Source organism: Parasteatoda tepidariorum, chromosome 10, assembly GCF_982258835.1.
Source record: "Parasteatoda tepidariorum strain Cologne lab strain chromosome 10, Ptep-v5.0, whole genome shotgun sequence".
In the NCBI taxonomy this organism is placed as follows: domain Eukaryota; kingdom Metazoa; phylum Arthropoda; class Arachnida; order Araneae; family Theridiidae; genus Parasteatoda; species Parasteatoda tepidariorum.
The window spans coordinates 14,649,904-14,664,287 of record NC_141764.1 but is presented as its reverse complement, the minus strand read 5'-3'; the positions used below and the strand labels follow the sequence as shown (position 1 = coordinate 14,664,287).

General features: G+C 30.1%; 1 protein-coding gene across 14 annotated transcripts in view; it reads left to right on the top strand.

The window, feature by feature from the left end:
- Window positions 1-14,384, top strand: part of LOC107439393 (uncharacterized) — a 53,669-nt gene that overhangs the window by 15,185 nt on the left and 24,100 nt on the right. For 3 of the 14 annotated variants that reach the window (XM_071184390.2, XM_071184392.2, XM_071184389.2), the window contains 3 exons: window positions 6,503-6,602; window positions 8,264-8,383; window positions 10,905-11,016. In XM_071184390.2, the coding sequence (XP_071040491.2) occupies window positions 6,540-6,602; window positions 8,264-8,383; window positions 10,905-11,016 (295 nt within the window). In that variant the 5' untranslated portion in view covers window positions 6,503-6,539. Of the gene's footprint in view, window positions 1-3,616; window positions 3,790-3,971; window positions 3,995-5,559; window positions 5,742-6,445; window positions 6,603-8,263; window positions 8,384-10,904; window positions 11,017-14,384 lie in introns of those variants that run through there. The other 11 variants (XM_071184394.2, XM_043042808.3, XM_071184391.2 and 8 more) reach the window with 9 other exon arrangements.

The following is a 14,384-nucleotide window of genomic DNA, read 5'->3' as shown; positions in this document are numbered from 1 at the left end:
CAAGCTGGCAGCAAATTATGTCATTTTGTTGTGTGTTTTCATATACTTTAGTCTAAATAAATTGATCTGTTGAGGTTTATTTGTGTTATTATGATTTTATTTGAATTTATTTAGTAATTTTAAACTTATGTAAGTATTATTTTAAAATGTTGAATATGAACAATGCGCATACGCAAGTTTTTCCTTCAATGAATCAGCGACATTCAAGAACTTGGATAGTGTCAACGAATCATCCAATTTCTTGGACAGAGAAATCCGACCAATTTCTCGGATTCAAGAAATTGGACCGTGTAAACAGGCCTTAAGTCAACAATTTTTGAAAATCAAATCTTGTTCCAAAATAAAAATCTCGAGCAGTGAAAAAAATTTGAAAGAGCTCAAAGCAAACACTACAATGTAAAAATAAAAAAAAAATTCACAGTGTTGTGTAATGATCAACTCGACTCGGAAAAATGAACTTCCAAACAATGATTTTTTTTTTCTCAATCAGTTAATTTATGGAGTCACTGTTACATTAAGTATGACACATTTAGTTCATGAAATTTTCAAAGCATTGAAACATGTCAAGTATGCAAAAAAAAACATTACAACACAAAAACGCTTTGATCCACAGAGCATTTATCCACAAGTTGCAAAAACCAAAATGTCCAGCATTGCCAAGCAGAGTGTAGGGGAAAAGATGGGAGAGGCCTCTCCCATTTTTAACACTTCTTTTTTTTTTTTTGGAAAAAGAATGAGAAACCATCATATTGTAATTTAAACAAAACAATATGTTTTCAGCCACTGGCGGTACATCATGACTTTGACGCAACTGCAAGCCATCTCCGTGCCATAGGCATGATGACCGCACGACTTGACATCATCGATCAAAAAGTCTGATGGCTCTTGGACAACCCTATATCGTCAGATTAACGTAGGGTATGCCCAATCATATGACAATGCTCTCCGCTTCAGCTCCTTTAACTGCTAGAGAACTTCTGCCAGTGTTGCTCCTGCGCAACAGCAGATACGCATCGATCAGGATGTCTCTAACGTCTTCCCGATCCAACGGAAACTCGTTTGGCGTTTGAAAGACTGGAAATCAATGTAAGCGGTAGTAGCTGTGTTGGGCACATTTCCAATCGTTGTGTTATCGTCCGACAATGAAACGGCAGCCAGTTCGCTGATGCGAAACTGGCCACCCATCTCATAACCATTAAGGTGTAAAACACCTCATACAAAAGACATGATTGAATAATTTGGAAATGACTCTGAGCAGAAAGGAAAGCAATATGCTGGAGCTACCTACCTATACCTATATGAATTTTTTATCTGAGCACCAGCCAATTTAATGGCTTTATCTCGTTCATCTGTGTGAAAAGTTCGGAGCGAAGGTCCGAGAGATGCTAGGAGTAAAGAGTAATTTAACGAACTGATAGTAAACAGTCATTGGAGTAAAGTGGAACAGCAGAGTTCAGAGGTCTTTCCCTGTAGGATAGAATTCAGTAGCGAGATGGCTTCTTCATTCCTTAAGAGCTCCTGTAGCTCTTTGATAATGGATACGAGTCGGAGAGTTGTTGAAACTTTTTCCTGGGGCGGGCCTCGCACGCAGAAAAATTAGCTGCGTGTTCCATGTTGCAGTTGCAACATTTGGGAGGAGTAGTCCTTTTCTTTTGGCACTCGTAGGAGAAATGGCTTTCGGCGGCGCCGAGCATGATCTCTGAGCATGGCTGTAGGCCTGACATCTAAAGCATTGGAGTGGTTCTCTGCCGCCGTGAAATCTTTCCACTTTGACCGGGAACCGCTCGATGTGGAATACTAGATGCTGATTTGTCACTTCCTTAACGATCACTTGGAAAAGTGGTTGGAGCCTATAGACCCCGCCCTCACGTTTCTGGTACTGGACGATCTTGATGATTTCGATGTTTAATTTCTCTATTTCTAGAGTAATTTTACTGAAATCAAAGTCTATTTCTCGTGATTGCATTAGGTTTATCATTAGTGGAGATCTCTTTTTTAGATTCAGGCATCTGAGAATTTGGCGTTGGGAGGGATCCGGAAGTTAAGGCAGAGGGCTTTCTCTTCTTTTTCCTTCTCATCTCCGTTCTGTTAGAATCAGGATCAATTTTTGTTGAGATTTATGAGGCTCTCGCCTCTTCCATCGGTTCAGGCTCAGTTGGGGCATCGACACAATTAGGTTCTGAGACTTGTTCTCCGTCCTCTGGATTCGTAGTGGGGCTTTCCAATGTAGAGCTCGGCGTGTCAGGCATGGGTGGTTTAGGATCTTTGATTTGTTTCTTCAAGAAATACGGTCTCGAGATAATGACTAGAGGCCCAGTGGACTTTTACGAATCTTCCATATCAATCTTCGTAGATGCTGCCTGGTTTTACATCAGGCAACCGCCAGTTGGAATAGATAATTGGAGGTTCTCTGCTCTTAGTGGAAGAAGAAGACATAGTCTTACCTCCCCTTCCGGAACAGTGAGAATACATGATAGTTTGAACTTGGTTATAAAACAACCGTACTCAGTGAAATCTCGATCGGGAATGAATGATGCTGGAGCTCTGAATCGCACCTCCTCTTATACTTCTCGGGAAGGAAATGCATCCGCTGTGACGTCAAAGAACCTGTTTACTCCAGACTATCTCAAGAAATGTTTCGAAAGAACTCCACGTTGCAAAGCAATTTCAAGGAATTGTTTTGCATGTTAATCAAATGGACGAAAAATGCAATGTTGGTTGTGATTGCAGAGCATCTCAAATCCAGTCGAGCCCAAAGTACATTCAAATGATTTGTAAACACGCATCCATGACTAGCAAAAAATTAAAATAGAGCTAGCTAGATTCGGCGATAGCTTTTAAACCATTTTTGTCATTAAAAAAATCTGAGGCTTTTCAAATCAGTGTTTCATTTAAATATATTCGTTCCGATTGATTTCGGGTGCGTTGTGCAGCTCATTCCAAAACATCTTGCTCAATAAATTCCTCGTTTCGTACAAACACTCTACAGCAGTTCCCTCTTTAGCCCAGAGTTGCTCCACAGTCATCGTTCTCGCCTCAGTGGCAGTACAGGCAAATTTTACTGCAACTTGTGCTTGTGAAAACACACTTTTATTATGCGTCCCTCGAATTTCACTCGACGAATATGAGGCAGACCAATCTCTTTTTTGAAAAACTTTTTTTGTGGTTATGGATCTGACACCCAACACACGGTTGTTCAAGTCCAGCAAGTCAATCACATGTTTCAAAGCGCATCTCCAATTCCATGGCTCTATCTCAAGCACACTTGAGGCTCCACCATGTACCTAGGCAACACTTTGCATGCTTTCACCATTAGCGTGTGGAAAGTATTGGAAGAAGGAAGTACGTTTTTCTGTCATGGTTTTCAAATAGATTAAAAACTTCTTAGCTACGAAACCATATGGAACTGAAAACTACATTGAACATAGTCCTCAAAGAAAGCAAAATGGAAGTTTAAGAAAATATTTTTGATAATTTAATTAGAAAAGAAGGGGGGAAATGTCACCGCACACTTCTATACAACTGAGAAGATGATGGGAGGTTTAAAACATGGAACCGTACTTCTCCCCAGAGGGCGTATTCGAGTTTTGCTATCATGAATAAAATGATTTAAACGGCTATCATAAGCAACATCTAATGCAGTAGCTTGCGACTTTTTCTAAAAAGAGGTAAGCAATGAAAGACGTGCTTGATTAAATCAATAGATCAATTTTAAATTACGTTGTCTATTTACATTTTTATCTAAATTCTAGAAAGAACTGTTTCCTAAATTGAAATTGAGTTAGTATTGTAAATATCTGATTTTGTTATTTTTAATTACTTTTCAGTTTGGTGTATTTTAATCATAAGTTAAATAATTAGTAAATGTTTCCGTGTCCTTGGATAATTTATTTTGTTCAATTTAAACGGAAATAAAATTTCAAATGTTTATGAAATACTTTTTATTGTTGTAAAAACAACTATTACTTTTCGTATGCCAATGATTCTTTCAAACGTTAGTTAGTTTTGTAATATAGAAATATCTTCTTCATTAAATTCCATAATGAAATTTCTGTAAGAACCAGGAGTATGTTTCATAGCAAAGTATTTTTATTGATATGACTATCTAAAGTTAGAACTTCTATTTAAAACGAAAAAGTTAACTGTTAACTTCTGTTGGAAATTGAAATTATTTTGTAATTGAGTCTACAATACTGTCTCACAAAGTCTTATAGTTTTTTTATATTATGTTATCTAATTATGCAAATACATTTCACTACGTTATTTATTAATTTTAAAATTTTGCGTGGTGTAATTTATAGTTATTGAAATTATTGCTTGGTGTAACTGCATATTAACCAAGCATTATTAGAATCATAGCTGCCAACTCTACTGGATTTTCCAGTAGACTACTGGATTTTGCCAGTTTCTCCTGGTCTACTGGTTTATTTGAAATTCTCCTGGTTTTTGTACAATTTAGAAAATTCCAAAAATTGAGTAAGTTTCCTTAAAAAATCCCTTTTGAAATTAATTTTTTGTGCAGATTATTGCTTGAATAATTAAAAAGTATTACTAATACATAATGAAGTAAACTTCATTTATAGAAATCAGTCCAAAACTTTTTTTGTTCTAAAATGTTCAGTTTATTTTTACTCACAGTAATCTTTTTAAATTACTTTTAAAAAATCTTTGAACTATATTTGGTGAATTAAATGCCTATTAATGTTCAAAATTATGAGTAAACGTAATACATAACATTTCAAGTATGTTTAATGCCAATCATAACTATAGAATATTGCAGTTTTTCTACTTTGATGACTAAGAAAATCCCTAGAATTTCCTACTTCTAAAATATTTAGTACATTATGCAACAATTATCATGAAATTTATATTATTTCGTGAAATCTACTGGATTTTTTTCTCTCTATGTTGGCAGCTATGTAGAATGTACTCTACAAGAAATGGTGTCAATTATTTTTTTTTGTGTAATGATGTAGCAAATATTTTACTCTAATACTTGCTTTCCTTTCATTTTTTTAATGGTACATAGAGCCTATTTATTCTATTACCTTTTTACAGAGAGGCAAAAAAAATTGTCAGTTGGTTAACTTTTAATCTAATGATTAGATTTTCATATACTAATCTAGATATTAGGGTTATAGCAAATATTCAACCACTATTATTCACTACCACTATTCCACTAATATTCAATCAAATATTCAACCACTCTTAGACGAATATTCGGTTGGCTGAGTGTTTGATTAAGTATTCAATTAAGTAGTTTTCATTAAAGTTTTTTTCTGCAATTTAAATAGATTTAATAAACAGAATTCTTAAATCATATTTTTTCCTACAGATTTTTGGAATTAGTTTTACACATATTTGTTAAGTTCTTAAGTTTGCAAATTTATATTCTGATAGACAAATAGAAGAGCCAAATTCAAGGACTTGAAACTAGATTACTTTAAATTTAAATATAAGCTTTTTTACTGCTGATTTTTCTTAAAAATTATATTCAAGCAATTTTGTTAATTTCAACGGCCGCTGGCCAAGTGGTAGATCTTCTTTTTTGTGTCACAGGTCCTGGGTTTGGTACTTGGACGGGGCAAGGTTGACTTTTATACCTTCAGTGGCTAGATAAGATGAGTACCTAGTGTGCTTGGGAACTAAGCACCTGGGGTTCCACGTTTGGCTGACGACCCAACCAGAACATCTGCTTCTGCACCCCAGAGCCCAAGGTCATGAAAACTGAGATGGGCACAGTAGGCCTTGGCTCTCTTTTGGCTAAGTTTATTTCGTTTTAAGAAAGTTTTTTTTCCTTCTGTTTTTATTATAATACTGCATTTTAACAAAATGTTTCTAATAGACTTAATTATTTTATTGTTACTTTTTTCTTCTATAATAATACTAGTAGCCTGTAACATTAGACTACTGGGATTTTCATCATTAAAATTATATTATATGAATTTAAAAAAAAAAAAAAAAAAAAAACATTTTATTTAAACCGAGATTTAAATTACGTTGGTTTAAATACATTGGCTAACCTGGTCACAATATTTGTTTGTTTTTTCAATCATTGTGTCTAGGAAGAATTTCCTCAATTCAATGAAACCTTACAATGTAATAATAGTGAATATCTACTGATAATGGTGTGACTTTGTAATAATGGTGAATAATAGTGATGTAATAATAATGTGTAATAATAGTGAATATCTACTGATAATGGTGTGACTTTGTAATAATGGTGAATATCTACTGATACATTTTGTTCAAGAAAAAGAAAACTAAAGAGGTGCTTTAAAACTATTCTATTTATCATTGCATTATTATGCACCATATGCCTTACAAATTATCAGTATTCTAATATTTTTTTAAGCTTAATTTAATGAAGAAACAAAGAAATTTAAACTATTCAACTGTGGAAGTTATTTGTGTTGCGGACATAATTTAATCGCTTTTGTTTCAGGAAAATAAAATAAAAAATTGGGAATAATTCCAACATTATTTTTATCAATTCATATAGCTGACAGCAAAGGAACTGGGGCACTAATACTGACAACATGGAAGAAAAATTCAAAACTCTCTCTGATTGTTATTTTTATTTCTACTCTTCCTGCACAAAAGTAAGTTTAAATTGTTTTTGTTTGCTTTGAAATTGTATTGTTGCTTTGATGAAGTGGTAATCTTAAATTAAAAATATGTCTTGTTGTATTTTTGTTTGATGATACAAAAATGAATCAATCTAGTTTTGAGTTACATGCTAATTTAAAAGTAAAAATTTGAAGAAAAAAATTGGATTTGTCCTTAGGCATTTGTGGCTAATGCAGGTTCCATTGTTCTGCAGAGCACATTAATTTCGGAATCACAAAATTAAAAAAAGATTTTTCTCAAATTAATAAAAAACAAGATCATTTTAAAAAAGACTGGGCAGAAGATATCAACATAGTAAAAACAAAATATCTTTCATGTAAAGTTTTGTTCCACACCTGCTTTAACACCTAGTATTATATTATTATAACTTTGTTGAACAGCCGACCCAGTGTTTTTGGGTTTATGACTCCTACTGTTTTCCATAGCCTCGTAATTTTGACCCTTATTCATTAGACAAGGGAACTCCTGATCAAGTATTGGGAGAAATTTATCTTCGTGGAACCTACTACCTTCGCTTTGAACACTTTTTAGAAAAGTTTGTATTTATCTTATCTAAAATTTATTTAGTGTAAATTAAACACATCAAAAAAAAATTATACTTTTCTTCAATATAAAACTGAAAAATAAATGGAATAAATTTAAATGGAAATAAAAAAGCTCAATAAATAAAAAGTTTTGAAATTTTTAATCAATCATGTCCCACAAGGAAGGACCTTTGAACATACCTGGGCCATTTTTGAACAAATGAAGAAATATTTATTTAATGATATTTTTTATTTAAAACATTGCAGTTAGGAGGTGATTGCAATACCAGGGGGTGATTGTGTTCCCGTATAACGCCATAATTCTGGTATTACCATTTTGAATGCTCAACTTAAATTTAACAACTAAGTGAGGAATTTTTTACTTTTTCAAACACTAAGCATGATCATTATGATGCGAAATCCCGGACTTCAGAGTAGTCCTGGCTAGATTACACATGTAATTTTTCGTATTCAAAACTCTAAATGATATAATTATTTTTAAAAATATAAATTCATACTACATAAGATTAATACCACTATTATAAATTTATAGAATCCGTGATAGTTTTGAAAAAAAAAATACTGTTGACATATAGTCTTTTTTATTTTTTAAACCTATTCCTCCTCTCTCCAGTGAAAATGACTGGGTGAGGTTTCACCCTCTATTCTTCGCTCCCATGATATTTCGAGGCTGGAGTGTTCAGTAGTAACGTGCCAATAAGAACATAACTAATTCATTTCTTTTGCCTCCAAAACATTTTATTTCTCATTTTACACACCAGATGGCAGTACCAGGATATTTTTAAGGTAGTTGTAGATAGTTAGTTTATTTTAAACTAGATGTCAGCACTAATCAAATTTTCAGGGCTAAAAAAATAGGCACTTTTATGGCCGTTTTCTTGAAAATTAACCGATTGTTAAAGGGTTAAAGTACAGAATGATTTTGGCAAATCGATGACATCACATCATGAATATGTAAGTTTATTCTTTGTAAAAAAGAACATTTATCCATTTTCTTTAACATGAATTTCCAGAATAAAAAGCTCGTTGACATGATGAGCAATTTTGTGTTTATTGTTGTTTATTTATTCTGTTGTGTTATATTGCAGGGAGATGCATGTCCTTATAGACATTGTGAGCAGGCCTTGGGTACTGAAAGAGTATGCAGTCTTTGGAAAGAAGGTCGCTGCCTTCGAAGTGATTGCAAATTCAGGCACATGGAGAGTAGAGTTAGTTCTATTTATGCTCTGCTCTACACTGTTTTGTTTCAGGAAAATGAAATTTATGACTGTGACTTTCTTAAAAGTGTTATTTTTTGTGATGCATTAGTTATTAATTTTTCATTGCCTTCTAGATTTAGACATATAAACTAAAATTTTTCTAAAACCTTGTGTTTTATAAATGCATTTTAAAAAATTTCTAAACTTATAACCTATTGACAATTTTATCTTGACTCCATTTTGGCTCAAAATTGGCTTAATATGGATTTTATATGAACATGCACCGAGGGACCAATATTGGGATGTCTGCATTTTTTAATATTGATCCTGACATTTCTATATATTGCCTATATTGGTTGCAAAGTGGCTGTAAAATATCGGGTTAATCAGACAATTCTGTTTTGGTCATAAAGATACCAAAAACATAGATTACTGGATTTTGCCAATTTCTCCTTGTCTACTGATTTAATTAAAATTCTCCTGGTTTTTGTACATTTTAGAAAATTCCCTAGTATTGAGTAAGATTCCTAAAAAAAAACCTATTTAAATAGAATTTTTGTACAGACTGTTTTATTTTGTACAGACTTCCATATTTAAATAAGTACTACTAATAGATTATGAAGCGAACCTCTTTTATAGAAATTAGTTCTAAACTTCTTTTTGTTCTAAAATGTTCAATTTATTTTAATTCAGAACTCTCTTTTTAAATTAATTAAAAAAAAATTTTTTGACTATTTTGATGAATTAAATGCCTATTAATATTTGAAATTATCAGTAAATATAATACATAATATTTCAAGTATACTTCATGTCAATCTAACTGGAAAATATTGCAGTTTTTTTCAATTTGATGACTATAAAAATTCCTAAAATTCCCTATGTATAAAATATTTAGTACATCATGCAACAATTATCATGAAATTTAAATTATTTCATTAAATCTACTGGATTTTTTTTCTTTCTATAATGTCAGTTATGCAATCGAAACATATTTAATTAAATTATGATTGAAAAAAATATATGTTTATTAAAAAAATGGTTTAGATTTGAATTTAGTTTTGTATAAATGTAAGCAGAAATTATTTTGTGGTTAAAACTTCATTATTTGATTTAAAGTATTTTTAATTTTTCTTCTCAAATGTTAACAGAAATCATTTTCTAGCAAGAACTCTTGATTATTTCCAACATAGTTTTTCTAACTTTTCTTCTTAAATCTAAACACTATTTTAATTTCATAGGGGATCTTTTACTTTGTATTGATCATTAAATTTGTCTGAAAGTCTTAAAATATATTTTTTTTTAAGTAAAAGATTAACAAGTTAAAAATATTTATTTTATACAAAGTAATGAAAGTAAAAGCCTGTAAATTAAAGTTTTCGCTCCCTTGATAGTCGATTGAATGGGAATTGACTGTATGCTTGCAGTCTTGCTCCCTTTTTTGCCCGTCATTGTTTAGGTTTCATGTAAATATATATATTTTTGTATTGTAAGTCAGTAAAATGTTACAAAATGCAATATGCAAATAGAAAGAAATGTGTTAAAAAGAACTGCATTAAAAAAAATAGAAAGAAAGAGAGAAAGTGTTTCTTTATGCTTATTGAGTTTTTTTGAAACAGTTTAATTGTTTTTGCTTATATTATTTCAGGTAGCCTTTAAGTTGCCTCTTTAATTACCAGATGACCACAACTTTAAAAATTTATTTAATGAAAGTTATATTAACATAACTTGAGTTCTTCGGTAACATGGGCATAGCTTTTTTATTCAGATTTTATTATTACATAGCTTTCAGCTTTACTGGATTTTCCAGTAGACTACCAAATTTTGTCAGTTTCTCGTAGTCTACTGTTTTAATAAAAACTCTCCTAATTTTCATGCATTTCAGAAAATTCCCTAAAATTTAGTAAGTTTCCTAAAAAATTCCCTATTGAAATAGAATTTTTGCACAAATTATTACTTACTTGAATATTTAAATACATATTACTAATACATTATGAAACGAGCATCATTTGTAGAAATCGTTTTAAAACATTTTTTGTTCTAAAAAGTGCAGTCTATTTTTATTCAAAACTCCCTTTTTAAAATAAGTAAAAAAAATCTTTAAACTATCTTTGAATTAAATGCCTATTACTATTCAAAATTATGAGTAAACATAATACGTAACATTTCAAGTATATTTTATGACAGTCAAAACTGGAAAATACTGCAGTTTTTCTATTTTGATGACTTTAAAAATCCCTAAAATTCCCTGTGTGTAAAATATTTAGTACATTATATACAACAATTTTCATGAAATTTATATTTTGTAAAATTTACTGGATTTTTTCCTATCCATGTCGGCATCTGTTATTATTTTATTTATTTTTTTGTAAAGAGTAGGAAATATATAGGTACTTTAATTAACTGTATAACATTAATATTTTATATGTTTTTAAAATTCTAGCAATATTTCCCTTGCTATAAAATAAAGATGATTTTAGGGATCTCTATCGTTCTACTGAGAGAAAACTAAGAAATATTTTCTGTCTTGCAGATTGATAGGAAAAGCATTCCATGTTACTGGGAAAATAAACCTGGCGGATGTAGAAAGCCCCACTGTGTTTTCTTCCATTATAAACCAAAAGCGTGCAACGAGAATCAGGAGTGTAAGATTATTTTATTTATTCTAATTGAAATGAATACAACTTCTGTAGTGACAGTCTTATGCTGTTGCTTAAGTATCATGTTGTAACTTAGACATGTGTATTATTATGTTGTTGCTTAGCAGAAGCTATGACACACACATCAAAAATGACCCCAAAATTTATGACCTCATTGCAAGAAATTGGGAGGGGAAATGCTATATTAAGAAATTCATTTGTATATGAATCATTCTTCTCTTTTGTTTACTTGTAGTCTTGGTGCTAATCCTTGATTCTAACAATTTTGTTTCTGAAATTCAGTTAATGATAATCTGTTTTGCTCTTAGGTTGAAATGTAATTTCTTATAAATTTGTAAAAAAAAGAAAGGAATAAAAAATTCAAAAATTAAATGTTAATTATTCAAAAAATTACGGCTATCACATTAATCTGACACTATATTAACTTTATTGACAATTTCTTTTCTGAATAATGGAATTGAATCTGAATAATTTTAAAGATAAATTAAACTGTTTGATTTTCTAGTCTTCTTATTTATATACAGGGTTTTTAAAAAGTGCTTATTTTTTATTTGCGTTTTGTAAATATTCAGTGATTGTAAAAAGTGCTTAATTTTCTATCTTTGAAAAAGAGATTTTTTCTTTGCCTTGTCGATCTGAGTTACAAAAAAATGCATGATTTTCACAATTTTCTCTGCAACTTTTATCAGAAACTAGTTTTTTATCATGATTTTGTAAAGTTTTTGAAAATGTTTTTGAATTTTATTGATTTAATGTTTATAAATTAAGAACTTAAAACGATCAAAAAAAAATTATAACTGCACAGATCCTAATTATGATTTTTTCTTCATCTTTTCTTTGGAAAGTGTTGAGTCATTAAAAAGTACTTAAAAGGTGGTTTTATTTGTTGAAAAATGTGGCTACACGCCCTGATATACCTTATAAATTTGACATAATAATTTCTTTGCAATCTTTTACTTAATACAAGGTTCATACACCTTAGGGGAAACCTGGAAAAATTAATATTTTAGGATTTTTTTCACTTTTTGAAGAAAAAAAAAAATTTTATTAAATAGTCCTTAATTTTGCCATCCATCCCTTTCTTCAAAATTGTCAATTAATGAAGATTTTTTATTTATTTTTTAAATTTAAGCATAAGATTTTTCTTCAGATGATTTATATTGAAACATGAATATATTATTTATGAGTGGATGGAAATTATTTTGACTCGAGAGTTTAATTTGTAGATATATTTATGTGTGTATCTGTCATATTTAGGCCTTGGATTTAGACGTGAGAAGTCCGAACTGATCAACTCTGTCAATAAGTCATGCACAATACTTTCATTAAATACTATTATAATTATGATTTACAATATATATAATGTTAAAAAAATATAGCCAAAATTATGGAGACTATTAATTGACTTTTCTAAGAGCATGGCACTCTTAATACTTTAAGATCAATATTATTTGCTATTTTATAACTATTCAGTTTATATAGCAGACAACAACTATGAGTTGTTAGTTATTATCAATCTAAATATTAATTTTAATTCTTATATGCCTCAATTTAGGCAGATATATTATATTAAATAAAACTAAAGTGGTCCCCAATAATTGTCTGATCTTAACTTGTAAAAAAAATTTTTTTGATTCTCAATATTTTTTATTACTTGTATACAAGGGGGCAGAATGTGTCCAATCAAGCAAATGAGGTTTTGGGGGAAATTCAGGCAACCTTTGGTCTAAAAAAATCCTAACAAATCTTTCGTTATTAAAAAATTTGTTGCTTTGCAAAATTTTTCCTTGTTAAAAAAACATTGTATGTCAATTTGTGTATTTATTAGTTTGAATTCTTTAAGTTTGCAAGTGAGACCTTCAATGAATTATTACTTTTTCAATATATTTTGATTTTTATTGTTTTTATTACATATGCTTGTTTATTTAAAAATTGTGTTAAATAAAATGAATTTATCAAAATTTTATTTCTATTTATTTTCATTAAAATTTTTTAATGGTATATAAACTTTCCAAAAATATTTTGAAAAAGTTATTTTCCTAAAAAAATCCAATGCATGATAATTTCGTTAATCCAATGATGGATAACTGTGAGTTTTCTGTATTATGTATGAAATTTTTGATTAAGAAAAAACTGATTACAGCTGTAATTGACGATAGATATTTACTACTATATCATAAATTTTTATAATCGTGATTACAAGTAATCAAGATTTTTCATTACATGTATTCATGAGTTGGGTAAGTTAACCAGTGAAGGAACACTTAAGCTTCGCTTGCCTTTTAAAAAATCATATTAATTTCAAAATTCGTAATTTTAGTTAAATGACAGTGCCAACATATTTGTTACTAATTGCAAATTGTGTAAAAAAAAATTGCAGAGAACTTTCGTAATATTGTTTTAAAGTCTTGGAGGTTCAAATAACAAGTAGTAAGAGGACCAAGTGAAGGAACAGCTCTTACCAGTGAATGAACACCCAGTAAAGGAACTCTTAATTTTGATTATTTTTAATGCTCTTTATGAGTTTATAAGCCATACAAATATTTAAAAACAAGCCTATTCTTGAAATTAGAACATATAAATACTTGGAAAATGTTAACTTTTTTTTATAATCATTAATTAAAAATTAAAGTGTCAACATATTAACACATACTGTTCATTCACTGGGAAATCTATGCCCAGTAAAGGAACATTATGAGGAGCTGTTAAAGGAGCATTAAAGGAACTGTTCCCTCACTGGTTAGAAGTTGTTTTTCATATTTTTAACATACTTTTGATGCAGAACATCACTGAAGGTACAAGAAAATTAAAGTTTATCTTTTATTTTGATTAACTTAGAAAAAAAAACAGTAAAGGAACACTAAAAAAGAATAAAACATAACTTCAATAACTATATTTTGAATTCTCTTTTTCACAGAGAGAAAAATAAAACTATAACTTCAAACATATAAATACAAACACTCACCTTATAATTTTTTCACCGAAACAAGGTGTTGCAGAGATAATAACAAATTCAAAAAATTTTCCAGAGAAGTCTATTTGACCAGGTAATCCAAAACATTGCTAGATGACTTCCTATTGTTTGGCAGTAAACTATTGTTACCAATAAATCTAAAGAAAAACTTTCAAATTCTTATTTTTAATCAATACATATGAAATGTTCCTTCACTGGGTAGTGTTCCTTCACTGGTTGGTTTACCCTACAAGTAATTAAAATATATGATTTAAAGTAATCTAAATATATGATACTTTGTTTACTTGTAATCATATCTTTTAATTACTTGTAATCATTACAGTTGTAATCAGAATTTTGAGAAATTTAATTCAATAATTGATTATTGTAATAACAATTA